This window comes from Ranitomeya variabilis, chromosome 1 (assembly GCF_051348905.1).
Source record: "Ranitomeya variabilis isolate aRanVar5 chromosome 1, aRanVar5.hap1, whole genome shotgun sequence".
In the NCBI taxonomy this organism is placed as follows: domain Eukaryota; kingdom Metazoa; phylum Chordata; class Amphibia; order Anura; family Dendrobatidae; genus Ranitomeya; species Ranitomeya variabilis.
In genome coordinates this window covers 391,971,473-391,984,220 of record NC_135232.1, presented here as the reverse complement: position 1 = coordinate 391,984,220, position 12,748 = coordinate 391,971,473, and the positions used below count along the sequence as shown (strand labels likewise).

The 12,748-nt window shown below is 43.0% G+C and overlaps 1 protein-coding gene across 1 annotated transcript in view; it reads left to right on the top strand.

The window, feature by feature from the left end:
- Nucleotides 1–12,748, top strand: part of PGM5 (phosphoglucomutase 5) — a 321,381-nt gene that overhangs the window by 74,235 nt on the left and 234,398 nt on the right. The window contains exon 4 of the mRNA XM_077249087.1: nt 7,713–7,838. Within this exon, the coding sequence (XP_077105202.1) occupies nt 7,713–7,838 (126 nt within the window). The remainder of the gene's footprint in view (nt 1–7,712; nt 7,839–12,748) is intronic.

The window sequence follows — 12,748 nt, the reverse complement described above, 5'->3', positions numbered from 1 at the left end:
AATACAACAGATTTTTGTGATCTGTGATCACCATTACTGGGTGACGTGCTCCCTCCAAAAAATTGTGCCATTCTTCAAATGCCTATTTAATTACCAACAGCTCCCTGTTACCAATATCATAATTCCTCTCAGTAGGAGATAATTTTTTCGAGAAAAATGCACATGGACGCCACTTACTTGAAGAAATCCCCTGTGACAATACAGCTCCCACCCCCACCTCAGAGGCATCCACCTCTACCACAAATGGCTGCTTGATGTCAGGCTGTATTAGTATGGGTGCAGTGGAAAAACACTTCTTCAAAGTTTCAAAAGCCTGGCAGGCCGCACTGGACCAGACAGAGAAGTCCGTGCCTCTTTTGGTCATGTCTGTTAAAGGTTTGGCTACTACTGAAAAGTCTTAATAAATTTGCGATAGTAGTTCGCAAAACCTAGAAACCTCTGTAAGGCCTTAAGGTCCTCAGGATGCTCCCACTCCAAGACCGCCTTGACCTTAGCCGGATCCATACGAAATCCTGTGGAGGATAAGAAATAACCCAAGAACGGAATCTCTTTGACCGCGAACATGCATTTCTCAAGTTTGGCAAATAGTTTATTGTCCCTGAGTACCTGAAGGACCTGCCTTACATGAACCTGATGGGACTCGAGGTTAGGGGAATAAATTAAGATGTCATCAAGATATACCACCACAAGCCTACCTATCAGGTGACTAAGTATATAATTGACAAAGTGTTGAAACGCAGCAGGAGCATTACATAACCCAAAAGGCATAACCATGTTCTCGTAATGTCCCTCTGGAGTATTAAATGCTGTTTTCCATTCATCCCCTTCCTTCATCCGAATGAGATTATATGCCCCCCTGAGGTCTAATTTGGAGAACCACTTAGCCCCCACAATTTTATTAAAGAGGTCCGGAATAAGAGGGAGCGGGAAAGAATCCCAGACCGTAATTTGATTTAATTCACGGAAGTCTAAGCATGGGCGTAAACCCCCGTCCTTCTTCTTTACAAAGAAGAACCCAGCAGCAATGGGTGATGACGAGGGTCTGATATGACCCTTGGCCAGACTCTCCGTGATATAGTCCTTCATGGCCTGTCTCTCTGGGGCATAGATGTTGTATAGCCTACTCTTAGGCAGTTTAGCACCAGGAATGAGACGTATGGCGCAATCATAAAGGCGGTGCGGAGGTAGCTCCGGACTCCCCTCCTCAGAGAATACATCCTCAAAATCTGAGATGAACTCTGGAAGAACCTGAGAACTTAACCCGGCCAGCCGAGTGCCCAGGCAATGTTCCTGACAAAACTCACTCCATCTAGTAACCTCCCGAGTCTGCCAGTCTAACACCGGGTTGTGTAACGTGAGCCATGGTAAACCGAGAACAACAGGCAACGGCAATCCCCCCAACACATAACAATCTATTGACTCGGAGTGCAACGCCCCTATTTGTAGGCTCACCCCATGGACGATCTGAGTGAAAGTCCCCTGGCTCAAAGGTGCAGAATCAATAGCAATTATAGGTATGGGTCTAGACAACTCTTGAGGTTTAAGCCCCTGTGCCTGAACAAACCCAGCATCAATTAAATTAAACCCTGCCCCAGAGTCCAGGAAGGCAGAGATTATGAGCCTACTTTTACCAAGACGAATCTCGGCTGGTAAGAAAAATTGTGGCTTACCTATGGAGGAAACAAGTACACCCGAGTTGCCAACCTCCCCGCAACCCGGGCTCAATAGTTTTCCAGCAGTTGTCTTCTAGAAGGACACACATTCGCATAATGACCCCTTCTGCCACAAAAAAACCCATGCACCTCCCTTACACCGTACTACTGCAGCCCCCTTAGAACAAGAAGCGCCACCTAACTGCATAGGTTCCCCTAGAGACTCAGGTTCTGGTAAGTCCAAATCTGAGTTACCTTTGAATAGCGGCGATTCATTAAGTCTCTGGCGCAGGCGGCGGTCCACACGGATCGCTAGAGACATAGCTGCCTCCAGTGTGGTTGGTGTCTCCTGTAGGACGAAGGCATCTTTTATCCTATCAGATAGTCCCTGATAAAATTGACTGTGGAGTGCAGGGTCATTCCACTTTGTGTCAGTAGCCCATCTCCGAAACTCAGAGCAGTACTCCTTTACTGGCCGGTCTCCCTGCCGAAGGTGGCGTATTGTGGACTCAGCGAGGGAGACGTGGTCAGGATCATCATACACTTGACCTAAGGCTCGAAAAAAATCCTCCACAGTCCGCAACGGCAAAGCGTCAGCGGGAGGTGGAAAAGCCCAGGCCTGGGGATCACCCTGTAGGAGCGATACTACAATTCCAACCCTCTGCTCCTCTGAACCTGAAGTGTGAGGACGCAATCTAAAGTATAATTTACAGGCCTCCCTGAATGTAACAATTTTGTCGCGCCCCCCAGAGAACCTGTCAGGTAATGCAATTTTAGGCTCCAGCGAAGCTTGTGGAGGTGTTGCAACCCCTGCAGTGGCCACTGGAGTGCGCTGTACAACCGCCGAGCAGAGGTCAGCCACCTCTAGACTGAGTTACTGCAATTGTCCAGCTAAAGCAGCAATGGGGTCCATATTGGACCAAGAAAATTTTATGGATCAGTGATACTGTCACGCCATTAACGGCGATAAAGGGGCAGGACGGCGTACTGGGACCCGCACCTGTCCCTGCCACTATAAAGGGACCCTAGCTTACCCTTATCTCAGGGGTACCTATAATGGTTAGGAGGCCTGAGCCGCCAGCGTATCCCTGTCTCCTGTGCAGGCCCTATCAGTGGCCCCCTCTCCCCCCCAGTGTATAAGTATGACAAATAAACAGGGTATGCAGACAAGGTAACTAAAATCTCAAACTCACCAAATGCTCACACAGCCACAGAGGAAACACAGAGAAGGGAAGAGGGGGGGAAAAACTAGGAAGGAAAACAGGTTTAACATGCAACCAAAACAGCAGACAACAATCTCTGTAGATAAACCTCCAAGCTCCTAACACCACGCTCCTTCCCACTTCAAGCCAGGCAGCAGAACTGATCACTGACAACAGTTGTAGTCAAAGCTGAGTCTATATAGGAGAGGAAATTACAAAAACCAATTCAGCTGAGAGACCAAGCTCTCAGCAACTTCAGCAACAAGGTTTAACTCCTGCCCTGCTAGCACAAGACAGCCAGGTCAGAATTCAGGAGAAGAGCTTCTGTTCGCCGTGTGTGAACGAGTCCCAGAGCGCTGCGGTTCTCTGGAACCTCTCTGTCGTGGTAGCCCCGTGACAGGAAGCCTTTGCAGGTGTTTTTTGTTAATTATTCTAATTTACTGAGATAATGACTTTTGGGTTTTCATTACCTGTAAGCCATAAACATCAACATTAACAGAAATAAACACTTGAAATAGATCACTCTGTTTGTAATGACTCTATATACTATATGAGTTTCACTTTTTGCTTTGAAGCACTGAAATAAATTATCTTTTTGATGATATTTTAATTTTGTGAGAAGCACCTGTACGTGCAAAACATGTGGAGTCAATTAATTGACTGCATTTAGGTGGCATGTTATGTATGTGTGTACAGAAAGTAACTTATTGATGATATTAGAAGCACTTGTATATATCAAATTTAACATTAATTGATTAATGTATTATTATTATTGGTTTCCAGTGGGATTACCTATAAAAAGCATTGATTGGTGGGATATAGTGGTAAATAGCATTAAAGAGAACCTGTTAGCAGAAGCTTTCGGTTAATGAGATGCTCATGCTACAGGGTGGGACTGTAGGCAGAGTCTTATCTTCCTGCTCTAAGCCACAGAAACCAATGAAAGACCTGCTTTTTTTTGTCTATATATATGTATTTTTCTGAATACATTTTGTAACTTTTGAAAAGGACCATTACTCCCTGCTTTTTTGTTGTTGATCTGTATCATGGAGTGTTATTAGTATATTGGGCTTATTTAAGATAGTGGGCTGCTACAGTGACATTCGCATTTAACTATGACATCTGTTTTAGTATTAGGCTGTGTGCCCACGTTGCATTTTTTATGCGTTTCTACCACGTTTTTGCCGCAGCGGAAATGCTTAAAAATGCTTACAAACCGCATTCCCATGCAATCCTATGGGTTTCCGCAGTTGCTGTGCCCATACTGTGGATTTTCCCCCTGCAGAATTGCATAGCGGTGAAATCTGCAGCTTGTTCATTATTTCTGCAGAATCGCGGCGATTCTGCAGCCATAGGATTGCATTGAAACGCTCACTTTACGCATGTGGCTATGCCCACCGTGCGTAAAGTGAGCGCTTCATGTGCGAATGGTACCCTTGGGAACCATATTTCTGTAAAAAAAAAAGAATTAAAATAAAATCTGGATTTACTTACCTTCTGATGGCCCCCGGAGTCCTCCCGCCTCTCAGCGGTGCAAGCGGCGTTTGTTCCCAGGGATGCATTGCACGAATCACCTGAGATGACGTCCTTCGCGCAAAGCATCCCTGGGTATGGAACGTACCGGGAGCGCTGCTGAGGAGATCGGGGGCTGTCGGAAGGTGAGAATAACCATATTTTCTTGCATAGGCTGCATAGGCAGCATCAATAGTAAAAAGTTGGTCACACTTGTCAAGCACTATGTGTGACAAGTGTGACCAATCTGTCAATCACTTTTCCAAGCGATGCTTTAAATCACTTGTAAAGCGCAAGCATTCTGCAAGCTAAAAACGCTTGCAAAATGCTTGTGCTTTGCTGGAAAACGCAAGCAAATTCCACATGCATTTTACCCGCGGCAGGGAGTTGTGAAAATGCTGCTAACATTTCCGCAGCATTTCTGCAACGTGGGCACATAGCCTTATTGTTTTTGCATGTGTATAGGAAACCTGGTGATGATCTTTGCTTTCCAGGGTAGAGCGCATTGGTCTTTGGGATATACTTTGTTTTAGCCTCTATGGGACAATGTTCCCCTGCTGTTTCATAATAAGGAAGTTAATTAATTAATTAATTAATTAATAGGAGGAGTCTATATTGGCTATTTAAACATGGATGCACAATGACTGAGCTTAACATACTGGGCTCATTACCTTTCTGAGACATCACTTTTATCAACCTCCTGAGAAACCTGGACAGGGGAAGCGCTTCAAAGAGGCACTAATAACCAGATAATCAATAACCAGAGCATTTTTGCCTGCCATTATGACCTATAATTTATTGCTATAATGTTTATTAGGGTAAGCTAGGGCTACCTAGGGAGAGTTGTTGAGGAGCGAGGGCGCCATTATCGCTAATAAATTAGGGTGCCAACCTAGAAGAACCTAGAATATAAGACATAATTTCAGTTGTTTCACACTTTTTTGTTAAGTATATAATTCCACATGTGTTAATTCATAGTTTTGATGCCTTCAGTGTGAATGTACAATTTTCATAGTCATGAAAATACAAAAAAATCTTTAAATGAGAAGGTGTGTCCAAACTTTTGGTCTGTGCTGTATACATATATCTATATATATAATTGTCTAAGGGTTTTTCTGTCTGTCTGTCTGTCCTGGAAATCCCGCGTCTCTGATTGGTAGAGGCTGCCTGGGCCTCGACCAATCAGGGACGGGCACAGTATCGACGTAGATGTCATAATGGTTGCCATGGCGACGATGATGTCATAAAGGTTGCCTTAACCAATCAGCGACGGGCACAGTCTGCCGCGAATTCTGGAATCATCATTGTCCATATACTACGGGGACATGCATATTCTAGAATACCCGATGCGTTAGAATCGGGCCACAATCTAGTATATATATATAAATCAATGAGTGAGTACTGATAGCCATAATACTGTGAGGGGGGCTACATTATATTCTATGGAGGGGGGCTGCATTATTCTCTGTGAGGGTCTACATTATATTTTATGCATTATAGCCTATGAGGGGGCCTCATTATATTCTATGAGACGGCTGCTTTATTATGGAGGGGGGCTGCATTATATTCTGTGAGGGTCTACATTATATTCTATGGGGGAGCTGCATACTATATGAGGGAGGTTGAATTATATCATATAAAGAGGCTGCTTTATATCCTGAGGGGGCTGCATTATACTATGAGGGGGCTGCATTATACCCTATGAGAGGGCAACATTATATTCTATGGGTGGTCTTCATTATACCCTATGATGGGTTGCATTATACCCTATGAGGGGGCTACATTATAGTCTATGGAGGGGGGATGCATTATACTCTTTGAAGATCTAGGTACATTATATACTATGGAAGGCTGTGTGATACTATATGAGAGGGGCTGCATTATACCCTATGCGGGGGCTGTATTATACTCTATGGGGGCTGCTTTATACTATATTAGGGGGCTGCATTATATTCTATGGGGAGGGCTGCATTATATTATATGAGAAGGCTACATTATATTCTATGAGGGGGGCTACATTATATTTTATGAGGGGAGATAACCCAACCCCTGCTATATCACTGCGATGTGTACTACCTTATATTATACCCTGAATATTAGCATGTTTTACCACACAATTGGTGGTCTTGTATTTATTTCTATGTAGTAGCTACAAAGTGGGCCCCAAGAATGACTTTCTCTGGTGGGCCCAAGGTGCTCCAGTGGGACTCTGGTCCTGACTGTAGCAAAAGCCGCGCAGAAGTTACATTAAAGGTGTTGTCCATGACTCAGACAACTCCTTCTCAGTCACTATATTTCCCCCATGAAAATAATAGTAGCCTACACTCACTTCCAGTACGTGACCTGTTTCAGCAATGTCCGCACCTTGTCTCCTGGGGTTTGCGTGACATTGTTATGTTATGTGAGCCCTGCAGAAAATCATCGTCCACTTAATTTTCATTTCCTTCAACGAAACTGTAATCTGGAAGAAGTGAGAGCTGCTGCTCTTTGACTTCCTCTACATGTCTGATTTGTTGAAATGAAGTAAGAGCGAAACGGCTGCTGATGTTCTACATTTCAATGTCACGTGAGCCCTGGAGAGCAGTCGCTGACATTGCTGGAAAGGTGCCTGCCTCATAGGTCAGTGCAGGCTGTTTTTATTTAACATGGGGTAAATACAGTGATTGAGAAGAGGTTATCCAAGTAGTAGACATCTTCTTTAGTAGTGAAATCTGTGATTGACACCTGTGGAGGGATCTGTGGCTGATATTTAGGGCGGCATTTATGACATCTAAGGGGACATCTGTGACCGACACCTGTTTTGTAACAGTACCTCATAGACTGCAACTTTTAATCAGCCTGAGAAATAGGTTATATGGCTGAAACTAATTAATATTCTTTTAGTGGAAACAATAGATAGTGGAAAAGTTACTTTACATCAATTGCAGGTCTGTACTGTTGTTCTGTCTAGTAATTAAAGACAAGTTTTGTTTCTGTATCTATGCAATAAGATAAATTAATGTATTTTATTTTATTTTTTATTCCTTGCTCCCTCTTTCTTGAGGCACATCCTAAAACAAATGCACACATACTCTACCAAATAGACACAACTTACAAAATACTAACTCTGTTTAGTTGCAATGACAGCTGACATTACAGATTATTTTTTTGTTTCTTGGACCAACAAACTGTATGTGAATGTTACCTAATTTTGAAGACAATAGTTTTTGCATTGAATTTTGCATAATCATTATCAAGCAAAAATTAGTTTTGACTTCGTAGACAGATATTTTAATGTAAGATTTAGTAACCAAAATTCTTTGCTCTTAACTAAAATAGTTTTCTTTTTCTTTGCATTGCTCTTTAGTTGAAGTAGTGGATTCAGTGGAAGTTTACCTTAATTTGCTCAGAACACTTTTTGACTTTAATTCTATTAAGAGTTTGCTTACTGGTCCCAATCAGCTGAAAATAAGGATTGATGCCATGAATGGAGGTAAGCAAAAGATTGTATTTTGTTAATAAAGGAACATATTGATCAGTTTTCAGAAAATGGGAGAAAATAAATATTTCAAATGCAGATTATTAATATTGCATGAAAAATTAAGTAGCTCGAATCAAGGTCTATAACACAATAAATGAAAGGAATAATATGTTAGCTCATATAACTTGTTATGGATAAAAAAAGTGAAATAGGAATTGATAAACTGTATCAGCAAGGTGTTTAATTGTAAAGCAAATCTGTACAGAAATTTTCCCAATTTTTTAAACAATAACAGAAAATAGGCATGTTTTCTAAATACAGAGCTAAAGTCACATAAAAACAAATATAGTACATTAGTTTCCTTGCTGTTTGACTTTAAGCCTCCATTCACACACTATAGGTACGGCAGTATTTTGAATGAGTAGTCAAGAATGGATGTAAAAAAAGGGAAGAAATGTTCATTTTCCTCTTATATTTTCCCTGTGTTTGGGATGCTATCCTGGTTTTGGCCCACAGATACCAAAGCAAATATTTGCCAAATCTGCAATATATGAATGATATCTAGGTGAGAGAAAATCACAACTGAGTAGGCCCCCAAACCATGTAGAGATTTTTTATAATTTCGGAGACACATCCTAATTGTATTGGGCACCTCAGATGACAATACTATTACTGAATGAGAATTACTACACAAAGACAAACCTAAACTATCGCCATACTGTGACAATATAGTGTTAGATTCCAGTTCTGCAGACCATATAACCTTACACAGTACAGTTATATATAGTGACTCACCCATGAAGTTCTCTCTGCAGTTATTTATTTTTACCATGTTATCTGTCCATTTTCTAGCATCATACTCATTTATTATTAACCTACACAAACTCCCCATCCTGTTGATACCCTATTTCTGTACCTGTTGCTGCCCATACTGTGTTTTATGGTACCCTAAACAATGTACTTAAATATTTGTATCTTTGTAAGGCCCCCTTTGCACCCCATAGACAGTAATAATGCTGCCTGTGTGTTCCTTTGAAGGTTAGAGCGCCCCTTGAATACCCCATTATAAAGTAGTAATGTTGAGGGCCCCCTGCTAAAGTAATATTGCCCTAAGTGTACCCTTACAAAGAAGTAATGCTGTTTTTATTTCTTTTAATTAGAATGCTTTTTAAGTGCTCTCTTAACAAGGAATATTACCCAACGTAAACCTTATCAAGAAGCATTGACCCATCTGCTCAATAAAAATAAATATTGCCCCTTAAAGGGAACCTGTCAGCAGGATTGTGCTCAGTAACCTACAGTGTCATGTCAGCGCCGTTATACTGATTAAAATGATGCCTTCATTGATGAAATCCGTCTTGTGGTTGTGGTGTAATCTTTATTTTCAGTTTTGTGTTGATATGCTTGTGCTACGGGGTGACCTGTCGGGGGGTCTTCATGTGGTGCTCTGTTTAGGTATTCGTGAGTATAGCTTCTGAAAGGTTGCTAATCCCTCAGTGACCTGCCCCCTATTTTACATAATGAATATATATACACTGCTCAAACAAATAAAGGGAACACTTAAACAACAGAATATAACTCAAAGTAAATCAAACTTCTGTGAAATCAATCTGTCCACTTAGGAAGCAACACTGTTTGACAATCAATTTCACATGCTGTTGTGCAAATGGAATAGACAACAGATGGAAATTATTGACAATTATCAAGACACACTCAATAAAGGAGTGGTTCTGCAGGTTGGGACCACAGAGCACATCTCAGTACCAATGCTTTCTGGCTGATGTTTTGGTCACTTTTGAATGTTGGTTGTGCTTTCACACTCGTGGTAGTATGAGATGGACTCTACAACCCACACAAGTGGCTCAGGTAGTGCAGCTCATCCAGGATGGCACATCAATGCGAGCAGTGGCAAGAAGGTTTGCTGTATCTGTCAGCGTAGTGTCCAGAGGCTGGAGGCGCTACCAGGCAACAACCCAGCAGCAGGACCCCTACCTCAGCCTTTGTGCAAGGAGGAACAGGAGGAGCACTGCCAGAGCCCTGCAAAATGACCTCCAGCAGGCCACAAATGTGCATGTGTCTGCACAAACGGTTAGAAACCGACTCCAAGAGGATGGTCTGAGTGCCCGACGTCCACAGATGGGGGTTGTGCTCAAATTCCAACACCATGCAGGACGCTTGGCATTTGCCACAGAACACCAGGAATGGCAAATTCGCCACTGGCGCCCTGTGCTCTTCACAGGGGGAAGCAGGTTCACACAAAGCACATGTGACAGACGTGACAGAGTCTGGAGACGCCATGGACAGAGATCTGCTGTCTGCAACATCCTTCAGCATGACCGGTTTTGGCAGTGGGTCAGTAATTGTGTAGGGTGCCATTTCTTTGGAGGTCCGCACAGCCCTCCATGAGCTCGCCAGAGGTAGCCTGACTGCCATTAGGTACTGAGATGAGATCCTCAGACCCCTTGTGAGACCATATGCTGGTGCGGTTGGCCCTGGGTTCCTCCTAATGCAGGACAATGCCAGACCTCATGTGGCTGGAGTGTGTCAGCAGTTCCTGCAAGATGAAAGCATTGAAACTATGGACTGGCCCGCCCGTTCCCCAGACCTGAATACGATTGAACACATCTGGGACATCATATCTCACACCATTCACCAACGTCACGTTGCACCACAGACTGTCCAGGAGTTGGTGGATGCTTTAGTCCAGGTCTGGGAGGAGATCCCTCTGGAGACCATCTGCCGCCTCATCAGGAGCATGCCCAGGCATTGTAGGGTGGTCATACAGGCAAGAGGAGGCCACACACATCACTAAGCATCATTTCCTTGTCTTGAGGCATTTCCACTGAAGTTGGATCAGCCTGTAACTTTTTTTTCCACTTTGATTTTGAGCATCATTCCAATTCCAGACCTCTGTGGGATATTAGTTGTGATTTACGTTGATAATTTTTAGGTTTTTTGTTTATTCCTCTATGTAATAAATAAAGATTTACAACTGGAATATTTCATTCATTGATATCTAGGGTGTGGGATTTTAGTGTTCCCTTTATTTTTTTGAGCAGTGTATATATAATTTTGGAAAAAAAATCCCCTTCTGCAGGCAGGTGGCGGTGGTGCCTTCGCTGTGCATGATCGTATATATAATGTGCATGTAATTAATTTGTTTCATGTTATCTTGATATTCCTAAAAAAAAAATAAAATCAGTTTGAAAATGGCAATGCGCCATCTTACTAGAGAAAAAAAAAATGTCCTCCTCCAAGATGGCGCTGCCGGCGCCTGAGCAGTAGCGGCTATCAGGTGAGTCCGTGTGTTAAATACAGTTGTGTTTAAAAGTTTACATACCCTGGCAGAATTTTGCTTTCTTGGCCTTTTATCAGTGAATATGAATGAAAACACCAACACTTTTTCTCCACTCATGGTTAGTGGTTGGGTGAAGCCATTTATTGTCAATCTACGGTGTTTTCTCATTTTAAATCATAATTACAGCCCAAAACATCCAACTGACCCTGATCAAAAGTTTACATACCCCATTTCTTAACCCCTTAAGCCCCGAGGAAGGTTTGCACGTTAATGACCGGGCCAATTTTTACAATTCTGACCACTGTCTCTTTATGAGATTATAACTCTGGAACGCTTCAACGGATCCTGGTGATTCTGACAATGTTTTCTCGAGACATATTGTACTTCATGATGTTAGGGCTAGCAGAACGCACTGAGTAAATAGAGATGTTTATTATAATGGGTGCGTTCGCAGCCCGGTGTCCACCGTGCAGGAGAAACCTGCTGCTAGCGAATGGCAGCACTGTTTGGCGGTATAGACTAGCTCTGTTACTCCACATAGTAGCCGTGAAAGGGGAAGCACTGCACCCTGTTAGCCTCACAGGAGCACAAGCTTACTGCCAAGCTGATAGCAGTCAGTGGTTATGCAACATGCAATCTCCTCACCGGAGAAGCCGGTATTCTAGGGGCTTATTTCAGCCGGGTCCCTGAACACACTCATACAATCTCCTCACCGGAGGTGCCGGTATTCTAGGGGCTTATTTCAGCCGGGTCCCTGAACACACTCATGCATAACCACACTGGCGCAAAGCACATATATGAATTGATACTAGCGCATGGCCGTGCGGCCATGTGAGCCTTATATACCTGCAGCAAGAAAAAGACCTTCCTAGAAGGACCAATGAGAGACTGCCATACCTGAGCATGTGAACATAAATCTCCACTGAGAGATCTTGCCCTGGGCATGCTCAGTGTGTGCAAAGCAGGACTTAGTCCTAGCACCTACAGGACCTTCCCGAAGGGACCAATGGTCTTAGCTGCAGTATCTGACCATGTGACCCTCGATCTCCACTGAGAGATCTCACTCAGGGCATGCTCAGAACGAGAAAAGCAGGACTTAGTCCCAAAAGCGTCTGCTCGCCGCTGCCCAGCACTGACTTCAATGGCAGAAGCAGGAAAAGCAGCAGTAACTCTTTGTACAGAGTGGGACTGAGCAAGACGCTGGGACCGACTTCTCCGCTGAGCAGGCTCCACAGCGGCAGGAGAAGAATGGGAGACCGCAGCGGAAATGGCCCAAGATTCCCCCTGTGCAGAGGCGGGAACTCGACCCCTAACACATGATAGTGGTAAAATTTCTTTGATATTACCTGAGTTTATTTATGAAAATTTTGTAAATTTCGCAATTTTCCAACTTTGAATTTTTATGCCCTTAAATCACAGAGATATGTCACACAAAATACTTAATAAGTAACATTTCCCACATGTCTACTTTACGTCAGCACAATTTTGGAAACAAAATTTTTTTTTCAGTTAGGGAGTTATAAGGGTTAACAGTTGACCAGCAATTTCTCATTTTTACAACACCATTTGTTTTCAGTGACCACGTCACATTTGAAGTCATTTTGAGGGGTCTATATGATAGAAA